The sequence below is a fragment of the Barbus barbus genome (assembly GCF_936440315.1).
Source record: "Barbus barbus genome assembly, chromosome: 41".
NCBI lineage: Eukaryota > Metazoa > Chordata > Actinopteri > Cypriniformes > Cyprinidae > Barbus > Barbus barbus.
In genome coordinates this window covers 12,711,345-12,726,691 of record NC_136719.1, presented here as the reverse complement: position 1 = coordinate 12,726,691, position 15,347 = coordinate 12,711,345, and the positions used below count along the sequence as shown (strand labels likewise).

General features: G+C 38.7%; 1 protein-coding gene across 1 annotated transcript in view; it reads right to left on the bottom strand.

The window, feature by feature from the left end:
- LOC306860211 (E3 ubiquitin-protein ligase UBR4-like) overlaps positions 1-15,347 on the bottom strand; it is a gene marked incomplete at its 5' end in the record, with an annotated part of 51,813 nt that overhangs the window by 22,807 nt on the left and 13,659 nt on the right. Inside the window, 33 exon segments of the mRNA XM_079401785.1 lie at positions 46-183; positions 1,151-1,255; positions 1,677-1,854; positions 2,360-2,490; positions 2,583-2,694; positions 2,782-2,903; positions 3,004-3,144; positions 3,227-3,401; positions 3,492-3,626; positions 4,535-4,598; positions 5,291-5,507; positions 5,894-6,110; positions 6,214-6,377; positions 6,465-6,666; positions 7,551-7,722; positions 7,843-8,000; positions 8,110-8,337; positions 9,189-9,341; positions 9,478-9,636; positions 9,722-9,904; positions 9,981-10,151; positions 10,232-10,465; positions 12,033-12,180; positions 12,273-12,343; positions 12,428-12,619; positions 12,699-12,762; positions 13,501-13,888; positions 13,970-14,070; positions 14,163-14,264; positions 14,356-14,562; positions 14,645-14,802; positions 14,885-14,982; positions 15,072-15,190. Coding sequence (XP_079257911.1) covers positions 46-183; positions 1,151-1,255; positions 1,677-1,854; positions 2,360-2,490; positions 2,583-2,694; positions 2,782-2,903; positions 3,004-3,144; positions 3,227-3,401; positions 3,492-3,626; positions 4,535-4,598; positions 5,291-5,507; positions 5,894-6,110; positions 6,214-6,377; positions 6,465-6,666; positions 7,551-7,722; positions 7,843-8,000; positions 8,110-8,337; positions 9,189-9,341; positions 9,478-9,636; positions 9,722-9,904; positions 9,981-10,151; positions 10,232-10,465; positions 12,033-12,180; positions 12,273-12,343; positions 12,428-12,619; positions 12,699-12,762; positions 13,501-13,888; positions 13,970-14,070; positions 14,163-14,264; positions 14,356-14,562; positions 14,645-14,802; positions 14,885-14,982; positions 15,072-15,190 — 5,207 coding nt within the window.

Genomic DNA, 15,347 nt, shown 5'->3' with positions numbered 1-15,347 from the left:
TTTACATTCAAAAACATCAGACAAACAGTAGAAATACAGTCTTACCATTGTGTTCTCCTGCAACCGAGTCGATGGCGCTGCCGCCGCTCTCAGAGCCCACGCTGCCCCCGTGCTCGGCGGGAGAGGTGCGCAGCGTCGAGCCGTCTGTGGCCGCTGTGCTCCCCTCATCATCCGAGGCTGGGGCTGAAAGCATAACCAGAGCTGTTACAGGAAAAAAACAGCAGGCTTTGCTAAGGGGGGTTTCTAAAGGTGCACACAAACAAATGCCTAGAAAAACAGCCATATGTTTGAAAATGATTGTAATTAAAATTATGGGACATGAAGGGATGACAAGAGGAATGCTGGGTGAGCATGCAGTAAGCATGACAGAAAGTAGGGGTGGACAATCTTCCCAAAATATCACCACAATTTTCTTTTAACAATCACGATCTGAATCGCAATCTTCCCAATTTTGAGATGTTCTCTTGAGAATATCCAGACCGGAACAAGCTTACAGACTTATCAATTTGCAAAATTTAAAACAGTATTGCATTAAAAAAATCAGTTGTCAAAATGGTAATTAAAACCTAAGTTAAACTTAAATCACTACATTGTCTTCACTATATGAATTAAATTGATTCTTATTAAAGCTACTAAAGTTCTTCAGTCAAGAGCAGTGAATGATTTTCTCTTTTGTTTGATTAACATTAATGACACAGACAGCAGCAGACGGAATGCACGGATCTAATTTACTTATGCATTTCTTTCCCAAATGTTTATGTTCACTTACGACACAACTGACTGACTTTATGTAAATACTTGAGATGGACATTGAGATTTTTGTGTGTATATTTCACCATTTAGGCATGCTCCTGAAACCTCAAATATACTTTACTTGTTCATGTTCCGCTCCATTTGAAATCAAAACGAAAAATTTGATTTGCCACACAGCTCACGCTGAAGTGTTTTTCAAATATGTCACAACGAATTCAAGACACATGATACAGACATATGGTATAAATTGGCCAGTCAGCACAGCCATCTAGCAGGCAGTCATTGCTGTAGTTTTATTATTATATTATTACGAGGGCATAAAAGACCACAATATAAAATGGTCAGATTGTCCACCCCTGACTGAAAATGTGTCTTTTGGAGAGATGGGTGCAGTTACCTGATGCAGTGGTGTCAGAAAGGGTTCCTGCGTCCAGGGATGAGGAGCTTGGGGCCTGACCAGATAGGCCCAGACTCTGTAGGCCCAAAGCACTGCTGCTGCTGCCTGCAGACACAACATGGACTACACATTAGACAAGGAATGACACATGCACTACCGGTCAATTTTGGAACAATAAAAAAAAAAATTTTTTTTTTAAAGTCTCCAATGTTCAACAAGGCCGCATTTATTTGGTGAATACAGTTAAACAGTAATATTGTAAAACATGATTATAAAGAACAGTTCCCATTTTAATACGTTTTAAAATATTATATATTCCTGTGATGGGAAAACTGTAACGACTGCAGAAAACTCAGGAATAAATTACATTTTCAAATATATTCAAACAGAAAACAGTTATTTTAAACTGTAATAATATTTCACAATATCACAGTTTTTTATCAAATAATTGCAGCTTTGGTGTACATAAGACACTTAAAAAACAAAAAGTACTGGATTCCAAACATTTGACCAGGTAAACGGTGACCTTGCTGGTCTTGTTGCAGACTGAGAGCTATAGCCAGCTCCACCATGGTCTCATCATCAGCGTCTGGAGGGATGTCCAGCATGGGTGGGAAGCCCTCTGCCCCTGCTAGCAGAGCTTCAAGAGGAGAAGGGTTTCCATTGTTTACATTCTCAGCCGTATCCAGGACCATAGACTCAGACTGTAGATCAAACACAGAGAGGAGAGGATTACATAACCGCCTTCTTTACATACAGTAGTTTGGACAAAGACTCATTTTAAAACAACTACCTCCATCTCAAATATATCATTACAGTGTTCAAAACAGATGTTTTGGGGGGCCTGGCTCTTAAAAGCATGAATTCGACGTTCTCAGTTTACTTGACAAATCTATTTGGCCAAAGTTAATTTATTGTTGTTGTTTTCTTCCTAATTAATTGTCCACATTATGGAATATGAAAAAACTAACGCACCATGACTTGTGATGATTATTTGTTCAGTACATGGTATATTAATATATAATTATATGACCTTACATAATTTATAGATGATCATTATTATTGCCCAATAACTTTTATTGAATCAATAAAAAAAAAAAAAAAAAATGTAAGCAATGTTAGTTTGCTGACATGCATACAGTTTAATCACTGTCAGATTAACACTTCTAAGTGTCCAACAGCTGGATTCACAGTGGAGTCGAAACTCACCACCATCTCAAAGTCTCCGTGGTCCACCTCGCTTTGTTCTTGACTCTCCTGCCTGCCGCTTTCCCCTCCCGTCATGTTGGAGGGCTGCATCTTCTCATCAGCATCGTCATCATCGTCGTCATCTTTATCTCCTAGGTTATGAAAGCATAGCAATGCATTATTTTTGGGGTTGATTCGTTTTGAGGTTTGTACAAGTCACAAAGCTGAAAGGCATGGCTCATACCCATAGGCGTATTGGACCGCGGAGGAGAAGGCAAGGTCACATGCCTGCGTTTGTTTCTGGGTCTTAAAACTCTAATCAGAGCCTGTTTGCAAGCAAAGCTCACAGAGATATCCTGTAGATAAGAAAGATGTAAGAATTGCAATATTAGTTTTTCTCAAAATATATGGATTATGGAGAAGAACGACAATAGAACACGTACAGGGCAGAGCAGCATCTGCATGTAGATTTTAGATGCCACGTTGATGTAATCCAGCTCACAGGTGCAGTAACCGTGGATGATATCAATCAGTGCATTGACTGTGGCTTCAATGTGAGTTAGACCTAAATGAAAAACGTAAAAATGTGTCAGATTCCTAGAACAATAAATCAATGAACTCCTAGTGTGGCTCAAATCAATAAACACCACCGTGTGACTATATACCTGGCAAACAGGCGGGAGCCAAAAAAGCATTTTTGGGTTTGAGAGCATGAAGCTTCCAGAAGTTAGTGACCAGCTGCATGATGAAGCTACAGCTCTCAGTATCAGCTTGCTTCAGTCCATCCTTCCCATCATCACCTACATCTAAAGAGAGGAAACGCTGACTTCATGAAAAGGCACATAAAAGGACAACAAGATGAACGTCTAAGAGGTTCAATGGGTGTACCAGTGTCTGACTGAGGAAGTCTGGACTCGGTGAAGTGCACAAGGTTGTTGGGTCTCATGATGGCGATGGAGCGGGCTGTGATCACCAGTCTCTGGAACACATCAGGGTCCAGCTCCTTCCCTTCTTTACTGCAGCTGTTCAGACACTGTACTGCGTTGCTCAGCAGAGACTGATCCTAAACACAGATTAAGCACCAGTTAAAAAGCTGAGCAAAACAATATAGTGATTCATGTCTATCACAGGATAAAAGTGATCATGTTTGCACCTTGTGGTTGTGGTAGGCTGTGCGGCTGGTGTGCAGGCTAGCCAGAAGGCCTTTGGTCTGCTGTTGTACTCCAGCAGGAGTGGGGATAGACAGGAGGAGAGTGGCCAACTCTAGAGCCGCAGCTTTATTTTTCTCCTATAGATTGTAGGGATGGAAAGTCACATGTAAATGCAAATTTCATTGAAAACAAATCAAAAATAAAGTGAAAAAATCTCGCAGTACAAAGCAGTATTGTAATTTTGCATTAAACCTATTAAAAGTTGATTTAGTTAACTGAAATAAGATGAAAACTGAACTAAAAATTGTAAAAAAAAAAATATATAAAAAATTGTAATAATAACAACCAGAAGTATTAAATTAGTAAAACTGTATAATCTTGTAAAAAAAATAATCAGTGTAAAAACACTAAAAGTTTGCTTACATGTGTACTGTGTATATATAAACACACAGTATATATTTGGAAAATATTTACATGTACTAAAATAACGTTTTATTATATAAAAAACATTTATCGCAAAACAAAAGTTCATCTGATTTTTGAAAACAAAATCGATTTTACAGCAAAAATTTTACAAGCACTGAATTATGTACAATTAATTTCCTACAATGGTATCATTTTTAGTTTTTAATTTGTTTTTTAAAGATTTAATTTGTTTTTTAAAGACAGTCTTTTATACTGTCTTTAAATCTTTTATAATTATACTGACACCTAGTGGTGTGGATGATAATTCACAAAGTTTTCAGTTACTGATGCCACTTTAGAAATGCTATTGACAGCCAACCATGAATAATTTATTCCTGAAGCAAAAATGTCTAATAACAGCAAGAAATGAGTAGTATATCAGTTGATCATGTGATCTCAGCATGGCAGCCTGTAAGATGTACCCGCTCCATGCACAATAAACAGTTTTATTAAGTAACCGATATGGATTCTTCATCCTATGTAAGTGCTCTTCATTTTAAACATTTATTCTAATTTTGGATCACCTGGTACTGGTTCTTTTGATATCTATAAAATCACAAAGAGAACAAGATTTCCTTACCTTTTCATTGGGGGAACCCACAGCAAAGCAGCTCTCTAGAGCTTCCAGTGAGCTGACGACCAACCTAGAATGTATACATAAAAAGATTAGAATAAAACAATGTATTATATTAAAATTATAGCAATCCATTCTAACATATTCCAACTCTACATCATTCTCAAAGCATTGCCATATTCAAACCATAACACATTACCAAACGTTAAAAGCGTTAAAGTAAAACACCTATGTGATTACTAATGCTGTAATTGTCCTGCATGAACTACACCAGAGCAAGCTCAGTCTGACTGCTGTCTCTCACACATACACGCACACACGAGCAAAACACCATGCACACAAGCAGAGAAAGGGCAGTTACTAACCGGTCCAAGGCTGATAAGGACTCAGTTTCACAACTTTTTTTTTGTGTTAGGGAGCAAAGAAAAAGAAAAATGTGTGAGGATCACAGAAAAGAAATGCGTAAAAATGATTTGTATGTCAAACACAGGAAACGCAAGCGTGCTAGCACGAGGTCATTATGATGGCGGCAGCCATGCACTGGACACGTCACGCACACCCCTCCCCAAATCCCTTCTCTTTCCTCTGCTCTTCGTCTCGGTTACGTTAATCGACATCAATTACGGGCACTCTTGAGACAATAATACAGATTAAATGCAGTGAATTCATTGAAATGAAGACAGATAGAAGACATTTTCTCTACAGGAAATCATTAATTAATAGGTTGAAATCGGAGCACCCAGGCTTAGGAGACAAGTATACCTCTCCAGTACAGTGCCACTTGTTGTGATGGGGCTGGTGATGTCACTGTCTCCGGTGCCATTGCCCTGGTTTAGGTTGGGGCTGCACACGTTGTTGACTGCAGCTGATGGGAAGTCCTCTGGGGGCTCATCTGGCCAGCCAAACTGCTCTTTGGTTTTGCCATAAATCTTAATGGAGTCCAGCATGGTGACACCTGCTGGGTCGACTGAAGCACCAACTGAAACAAAACAAACAAACATCAGAATTATTCATTATAAATCACCACTAATGTTAAGAGCTTAAATGTATGGAATTCATTTTTTAAAAACAAAAGTTATGATTAAAAATTGCAATCGATTATTTATATAAATATATTAAAAGTGTCAATTTTTTTATTTTGGCGCACACACACACACTCACATAATATAATATATTTATAGCAGATCACAATTTCTTTAAGCAAATGACATTAAAACAAAAATCTGCATCTACTTTTATTTCACAATATAATAATCTGAATTTTACAAAATAATGTAATGTATTTAATTTTTTAATCTGATCTAATTTAAATCTAATAGTGCAATTACTATTCTTTTCTTTTTGTTTTGTCTGTTGGGCTCTTACTGAAAATGGAGAGCTTCTTGTCTGCCTGAAGGGCTTCCTCACGAGTGAAAGGGAAGTCAAACCAGCGGGAACGTGTCAGGTTGAGCTGCATGGTGCGCCCAAAGATTTCAATGTAAGAGGGAGCTCGCTCAATGGCCTGAGTGCCCACCTGCACCCTCATTCCCGTCATCACCATTGAGTTGTTATTGTTCACCACTTCCACCGTGAAACCTCCAGGCTGTTGACAGGAACCAACATAAATGACTCAAAGTGAGAATGTCTTAGCGAGCCATTAAATGATAATTTCTAAATTATACTGTAGCTTGAATCATGTTTGTTACCTTGGTGTTGGCCACATACATCCCTGTAGAATTCAGGCGGTGTTTGATCTGTTGGCCGTTGTAGACCTGCAGCAAGTCATTGCCTCCAAACTCCACCTCTGTCAGCTGCTGATTGTGCTCGAAGAAGTCCACAGGGAAAGTAACTTGGCTGGATGTGCGTGTGGCTGATGAGGCAAAACACAAAATGAAACAAATCTCTCTAAATAACACTAAACAATGTGATTAATCAGAGCAAATGTGGCGTGACTCACTGGCCGTGGCTGTCTTGCGTTTGCGGACAGGTTTCATGATGTTGATCACACTGCTAGGCTGAAGGGAGGGCTGGAGCCAATAGGATGTGTTCTCCACATTGGCCATGTATATACGGAGACTGCCATCTTCACACAGCAGTATCATGGTGGTGCGCTGCTGCTCGTTGCTTGCTGTGTGACGGATTGCAACCATGTCCTGAATCTTAGGGGAAGAGAGAGAATTGTTTATTTGTGTTTGCACCCTATTAGAATTTATTGTACACACTTTTTGCCCATTCCAGCCTCTGGTACCCTGGTATTGGTACTAAATATTCAGTGGATATTCATTTGTTACCAAGAACTTGTGTGTGATACTAAACTGTTCTATTCAGTATGTCCTATTTGGGACTTGGGTGACTACGGAAACTAGGAATGATAATAGACTGCAATTTTAATATAAATTGATAATAATAATTCAGTGTCAATATGCATTTAATCAATTTCTGGCATTCAATAATCATCAAAATGCATCAAAATGTACCAGTAATGCAACTAATCTCAACACAAATCTTTTTAATCGTTATTAAATATTTATTATTTGTACTTTTAAAACAGAGAATAATTTTAATATAGATAGATAATAAAAATTCAGTGTCAATATGCTTTTAATCGAAATTTCTGGCATTCAATCTTCAAAATGCACCAATAATGCAAACTAAACTCAATTTTTTTTTTTTTTTATTAAATTTATAATTTGTACTTTGTTTATATTTACTATTTTATAATATTTCCAAGGCTGTGAATAAATTAAGTAAAATACACAGTTTTCTGTGATTAATCACATCTAACATTATTAACTGCAATTAATTAGTGTGATCATATGCTAGCCACAGGAAGTGAGCAAAAACATTAGAGCAGCCTCAGAAGTGGTGGGCAGGGGGGAACAAAAATACAAAACAACAGATGTTACATTAAATGATTCACACTTATCACAGAAATCAATCTGTTTTTTTTTTTGTTTTTTTTTACTACAATAAAATATTCAAAGTTTCACAATATATATATTCTATACTTCCTTAGGACCACTAGGAAATTCTAGGAACTGACCTTAGCTTTTGCAGGCAGGGTTTTGATCTCCTGGATGAGAAACGTGTCTGGTTTAACCATGATGACCAGCGGGATTCCTGTGGTCTGCTGGACACAGCACACCAAGCCTGGGTGGTTCATGACTTCTGACCACTGACAGAGAGCTGGAGACGTCTTACTACCTCCATTAGATCTGCATATACAAGAGAACAAACATTAGAGAAAAACAAAACACTTGAGAGAAAGAGTGCTAAAATCTCATTTTAAGATTTGAAGACTTTTCTGTACAAATTTAGAAGAGGAGAAATCCTACCCTTTGACATTGATGGTAAAGAGTCTCTGTGTTTCCATGTTGCTGCAGCTCACTGTGGCAGCGAATGACTTGCCCTGACTGTAGCTGAAGAAGAGCATCTGCAGGACGTGGGAGTAGTACACAGAGACTCCGCCTCCAGCCACCTGGCCATTACTGTCCTGCGAAGCAAACACAATACAAACGGTCACACTCAATCCATTCTGAATCCACTTGGTTAACTTACTGCAGTCTATCTGACTATACAGGAAAATAAACCATTGTAAAAACCTTCAGATCCTCATGGTTGATCTCCAGAACGTTGGTGACGTAGAAAGGGCCATGCTGGGCACTGCTGGACTCATCCATCATCTGAGTGTACATGTAGCCAGCTGAGGACATGATCACGATGATGTTTTTGCCCTCCTCGTTGAACAGGAATGTGGCATCTCTGATCTTTGAACTTGGTAGCAGGAAGTAGTACATGGGGCTCAGGGCATCCACAGATAAGTCATAAATCTAAAAAAAAAGTGTGATTTAAGGGGCATTACTTTTGATAGAATTGATGACACATGACTATATAGGCAAATTTGTGTCACTTTTGAGGATAAATGTATTTTTAATACAGCAAGAACTTGTTATACATACAGTTGTGTTCAAAAGTTTGCAGTCAGTAAGATTTTTTTTAAAGCTGATCAGCAAGGATTCATTAAAATTTATCAAATGTGACAGTAAAGATATTTATATTGTTACAAAGTGTTTCTTCTCCAAATAAATGCTGCTGTTCTAAAAATCTGAAAGCAGTCCCTAGCTCAGTAGCCCATGATATAGCTGGGGACTACTTTCAGGTGCAGCGTAATATCATTGCGCCTGCTGCACCCATGGCACGGCAGCAAAGTTCCTTGATTATTATGCCGGAATGAGAGTATAGTTCCTAGCCATATCAGCCTAGAAAATCGAAACTTTTCATTTCGGTCTTCGTACATGATGTAACTACAGAAATGTCAAGTTTAAATAGGAAAATTATTGAAAACTCTTTGGTCATTTTTGATGAACAAATGCTAATGGTCTAATCTGATTCAATGATCTATGCTAAACTAAGCTAAAAGTGCTACCGCCTGACCTGGAGACCGGCTGAATGGATTCAAAAACGGTAAAACTCAACTGTTTAACTTTTGGGGAGTTGTAAAATGAGCCTATTTCCAAAAAAACTGAGTGTTCCTTTAAAGATTTGTTGTTGTTTTTTGGCATTTTGCCTTTAAGATAGATAATGAACATGAACAGATAATTATTGGCCAAATTCTGGCCGGGCCAATATATCGATTACCTTGAAATAAAATGTAAGTTCTATAACAAGTAAAATTACTCACCTTGACAAAATCAGCAGTGATGATGGCCAATTCAGTCTGTGACCCAGGAAACCATATGGCCTTGATGATGAAGTTTCCAGTGGCAAGTTGAGGATGCAGGACTAAGTGATCTGAGACAGAGCCTGTACTGCTGAATGTCAGAACGTGGCAGTCCTGAAGATGAGAGACAGACAAACAAGACTAAAGTCAGAGGAAACAAACCTGTGAAATAATTCCTAAATCTCCCTGTGAAATTATTCAGTGGAAACTGTGAAATAAATTCCTTCAAATTTGTGTCTGCGTTTGTTACCTTGAGTCCACACACTGCCAGATAGTCCTCATTACAGGGGTTTCCAGTGAGACTAAGCACTGTGAAGGGGACTGGAGCGGAAGCCAGGCGAGTCAGAGTCAGTTTCCTCTTACTGGAGTCAGCCTGCTTCAACAGCGCAGACAACTGCAGAACTGTGATCTGCAAAAAATACAGCCAGCCACCATGTAGTCACAATTAAAAAAGTAGCGAAGGCACAAACTCGCGTTTAGGATTTCTGAATTACCTTGCCCTTCTCATGGCTGACAGCGAGGTGTTGTCTGCGTCCGTGTGGGGACGACAGCACACACATGGCCACCCGACGAAGCACATGGGCGCTGATGAGCTGGCGGATGGTCTGTCCTTGATCTCCACTGTAGTTCATCCTGACGTTCTCAAAAGCGCCCTCTTGTGAGCCAAGTGTGGGAACCTGGAGGATAAAAACATGTTTAGTGTCAGGTATCAATGTGGGTGTTAGAGTTAGTCTTCAGGTGTTTGGTTCATACCATGAGCTGATCTGTCATCTCAACCGCCTTGTCTTGAGTGTGTAATTCATTTAGAGCGTGCTGAGCCCGGCTGCTGCTGCCCACCGCTGATGCCTGCTGGAAATTGGTCTGAATGGCATCCATTAGGAAAATGAGCAACTCCATCACCAAGGCTGCTGTGGAAGAGCTTGTCTGCGAAAAATAATGATTGCAGTGAATCAGATGCACTTCTAATATCAAAACGGATTCAGAGAGTGAAGAAATTCTCATACCACTTGGATGAGCAGATCCTCTCTGCAGCCCTCAATGTTTTTACACACGCTGCTCTTCTTAGGTTTGTCGTCGTCACTGCTTTTGCCATCACAGATGGTGACTTTTCCCTTGTCCGCGGGTGAGGAGCTCTGGTGACGGATGGCACTCTCCGGCATGCGCAGCTCGCTCTGGAACGCCGAGGACTCCTTCATGGTGGAGCTCATTCCACTGCTGGGACTTCTTTTCACTAGAGCCTGTAAAACAAGTATACAGACCCAAGATCAGGGATATGGGATACATTTCATTACTCAGACTTAATTACAAAAGGATGTTTATGCCAGGAGGGGGAACACAGGGAAGAGGGAATCAAATTTGATTGTTACATGCTTTCTGTTTCCATCAAGGAGACATGCATGAGTGGATATGGCTTAAATATTGAAATGATTATCTGAAAATCTTTTTAATTAGAAAATTAAGCGAAAATCTTAAGGAAATACTACAACTATATTGAAGATTAAAGGAACAGTTCACCCAAACATTAAAACTGTTACATTACTTAGCCTCATGCTGCTCCAAACAAGGCATTAAAGGCTACTTTTTTGCAAACAAGGCATTAAATGAACCAAAAAATTAAGTATTTATTTCTGTCTACATTTTATAGAAGTGTTTGTTTTTTAAATTCATTTTCTATGAGGGTTTGCAATCTAAATACAATTTGAAACCTAGATTGAGTTGAGTTGTATTTATTTGACACAAAAAGTAGTAATTCACTGTTACAACCTTCTTGTCAAGGATAACACAAAGTTACAGTAACTTATTTCCATTGTGGTCCTTGCTTTAAAAAATAAATAAATAAATAAATAAAACATTTCTGAGATCAGTAATTTCACAATTTTCTAGAAATAAACACTGAATAAATTACATAGACTAGCATTCAAAATTTTAGAGTCAGTCATATTATATTTTTTAAGAAATTGATTTTGGAAATGGATTTTAGGATTGTGCGACATTGAAGACTGCAGTAATGGCTGCTGAAAATATATTAAAATAGAAAAGCATTTTTTAAATGTAATATTTCACAAATATTAGTTTTCACTGTATTTGTGATCAAACAGATGCAGCCTTTGTGAACACGTCTTTTAAATGAATTAAAAATATCAGCGACTCTTTCAAAACTTTAAACATTAGTGTGTGTGTATATATATATATATATATATATATATATATATATATATATATATATATATATATATATATATATATATATATATATATATATATATATATATATATATATATATATATATATATATATGCATGCTGCACACAAAAAGTAGGAGACTTAAATATTGCATTCTTGATCAGTAAATTAATTCAATAGAATCTAAAATTATGACATTATTATTTAACTAGTTTTTAATTGTTACAGCTTGTGTGATATAATGCAAGTCTTCATTCAGTAGTTCTTCACACTACTTATGTTGTTTGTCTTTTAAGAAGTTTAACAGCCATTATTACTTTGGAAACAGCTGCACAACTCTTCCTGTGGGTTTGAAACACCACAAGTAAATGTTTATTTTTTGGGGGTGTACTATTCCTTTAACAACAATGAAATGGACTGAATTCATCTGAAGTAATATACTACCAAACAGTAGAGAATAAACTTAACTATCAAAAACGCAAAAGATGAAATTCATTGCAAACCCTGATAAATTGAGGGAGGTCTGAAATGAGCTAATGGCAGTCAATGATAAATGATTTGCAAGCCAAAGTTACCGCAGTTGCTCTTTTCCCATGATGACCTGAAGTATTCGGTCTCACCTGGCAGCTGCCATCCTCCTTGGCACCGCAGTCACAGAAGAAAGAGCCGTATTTGGCATAGGAGATTTCATGGTCTTTGTGACAGACCTTGGCACACACTGTGCACACACCTACCCCATCCACCATCTTACAGGTGTGACAGTGATACCTGTATGGGGAAGAGCAGGAGATTAAAGACCCACTGCACAGCTTCTGAACGCTTCTGTTGCATAGCAAAGGAGTGCCGAGTTGATCCATTACCAGTGCTGGTTCATGAACTCCTTTTGTGTGATGGTGAAGGTGCATAGCTTATTGCAGAGCGAATCCTCATCCTAAAACACAAGAAACTCAGATATGATTGGAAAAATTGAAGCAATATTTAAATCTAAGGCACAGTGAGCAGACTGTCTCCTGACCGAATCTTCAGCCTGCGAGTCATCCTCCTCTACGGCCAGCTCCTCCACCCAGTCAGAGTCAACTTCAATAGCCTTCTCCTCTCCCTCCATCAGGAGCTGGGACGAGCCCTGGCCGCTGCTCTGCCTCAAAGCGTTCATTACATCTGCCAGGTAGGAAATGATGTGGCAGGCACACTCCAGCATGCTGGCATGCTGGAAACAAGAATGTTTCACTTATGGTCCGACACAAATGTGCGCAAATGGTTACCATCAAAATGGACTTAACACCTACCTTGCCTTGTGACACATTAGCTGTAACTTTTTCCACAACATTTTTCTGATACAAGTATTTTTTACTGAAAGAAAAAGATGAAAAGATCAGGTTTAGATTAAATTGGAGGTAAAAGACCCCATGAAATCAAGGTAGAAATGTTGTGGCTTCAGTCTGTGTGTGGTAGATTTTAGGTCATACTGAGGTCAAAACTTTTAGTCTTTGCCTTTTATTCTCTTCTAGGAAAAAATAGAAAGCACTCCCTTCTAGGGAACATTTACTTAAAGCGTGTCTAATAAAATGTTGACATTTAAGTACATTTGTTAAATTTAAATTGTATCTTATATTGAAACACCTTATACTTCTTATTTACTATTATTATTTAAATGTAATGTAAAATATTTTACATAATATATACTAATATTTTAATAATATTAATATAACAATTTAAAATAATACAATTTTAAAATATTCATTATTCTGTTTGTATATATAAATTAGTTTTCAGAATTTATAACATTTAAAATATATCAGCTCTAAATAATAGTAGTTATGATTATTATTATACATCTTCGCACATTTTATTTATATATATATATATAAAACTGACGAAATATCTAAAAATATATATTTTATATATATATTTTAATAGTTACATTTAAATTGATAGTGAATGATTGTTTAATAATACTACTAATAATAAATATATTTCAAAATTACGTATTTTAAAATCTACATTTTGTAAAATATAATGTAATGCATTTTGTAATGTGTATATATATATATATATATATATATATATATATATATCCAAGTTACTTACCATCTCGTGAGCCAGTCAATGGCGGCTCTGTGTAGCTGTAGATGTCCTGCTCCTTGTCCTGCACTGGCAAGAGTGGCCATGATGACCATGAGCTCAGGGAAGCCCGCTCCATCCCCGCTGGCCAGCATCTCCGATGCCATGGGTATGAGAGTGCTCAGAAGCACAGTGCAGACGCCCTCACCCACCTGGCTGTTATCACGGACAATGTAGGAGGTGAGGAGTTGCAGTAGCTGCCTGTTCTCTTGCACTGTGTCCAGCTGGTCCGAATCTATAGGAGGGGAGGCCGTCATGCGCCTCAGCCAGGCCTGCAGCCTCGTGGGCTCCACACAAGCCAGCTGGGCTAGTGAACCACACAGGCACAGAAGGCTGGGATTGGGGCTCTTTTCCGCTGAGGGATGAACACAGATGGGATGTGTGAGAGGGGAAAATCAGATGGCATAATTCTGCGAGACGTTGCATGGCTACTTACTGAGCTGGAATAGTTTGGTGAAGAACTTCAGAACCCGGTTACAAAACTTTGCAGATAGATTCTCATTGGCAGTGGCCATCATGATCTGCACCAATTCTCCGCTACAAGACAAGAGAGGAAAAGGATGTATTAAACTGATTAAAAAAATGCTTTAGCGATTTCTAAAAGGAAATAATATTCAGCCAAGACCTACCTGAATGAGAAGAACTCCTCCATTGCTTTGCGGACCTGACTGCTTTCCAGCTGTTTCTCCAAGTACTGTAGACACTCTTCAAGAATGGACTCATCCAGACCACTAATTGGAAACAGAACCATATCAATCTAGATTCCTTCAGATTGCAGTTCTGGAGTCTGCTTAAAAGTCATATGGTCAACTGGGGTCCCACCTGTTGGGGTCAGAGTGATTGGCGATGATGTTGTAGCAGCCTGTGATGAGGCGCTCGTAGACGAGAGCCAGGAAAGCGTCTGATTCAGCAGGGCCCAGGATCCTCTCCAGTGAAGTGCTGCAGATCTCCACCACACTCTCTGTGCTGCTCTCCAGCAGGAGGGGCAGCAGCGTGCGGATCACCTGTGGACTGTTCAGCTCCTCTGTGCTGCAGCAACACACAAGTAATCTGTAGCATCTATCAATCTTTTATATAGATATGTCTGTTTTAACTGCTGCTCAAGACTTACACAATGAGATCCCCAGTAAGGCGCACCAATGAGAGAAGAATGTGTTTGAGCGAGGAGGCTAAGGGCAGTGATTGGTTGCCGAGGGTTCCCAGGTGGGCAGCCTGAATGGCGCTGATGTAACTTTCCGATGGGATAGTGTCGTTGGCAAAGGCGTTCCGCTGTGGACAAAGAACCAATCAGTTTACGGTAAGTAGTGAGAGAGTATATTCACTCGAAGTGCTGAAGGATAAGCATTCTAACCCATGAGCCAAAGTTAGGGAACTCATTGGTGTGAATGTTGTTCCATGTTTCACACAATGTCTGAACAGCTGACGGTAGATTCTGCATTACAGTCTGACCTTAAAGAGTGAAAACAGAACCAAAATGGATTATATATTCAAATTTACATAAAAGCCGCTAATATCTTGATATTATCCAGAATTCTTACCAAGCAAATTGGCTTTGCAGCGTGTGGATCCGATGGACAACACAGCAGCATAACCCTGCAGTTTAGCTTCTGTGGGTTTGTTTTCTCCATCTTCTGGCAGGCTCATCAGCAGGTATGACCTGAGCAAACCAATCAGGAAGGGCTTAAGAACTTGGTTTGGTTTTCTAATGTTTACTTGAGTACTTTAAAAGAGATGGTTCATCCAAAAATGAAATTAAAATTAACTTCATTATGGACATGTTATTTTAAGGTTGCTTTTTTCTTGTGGTGCATGTG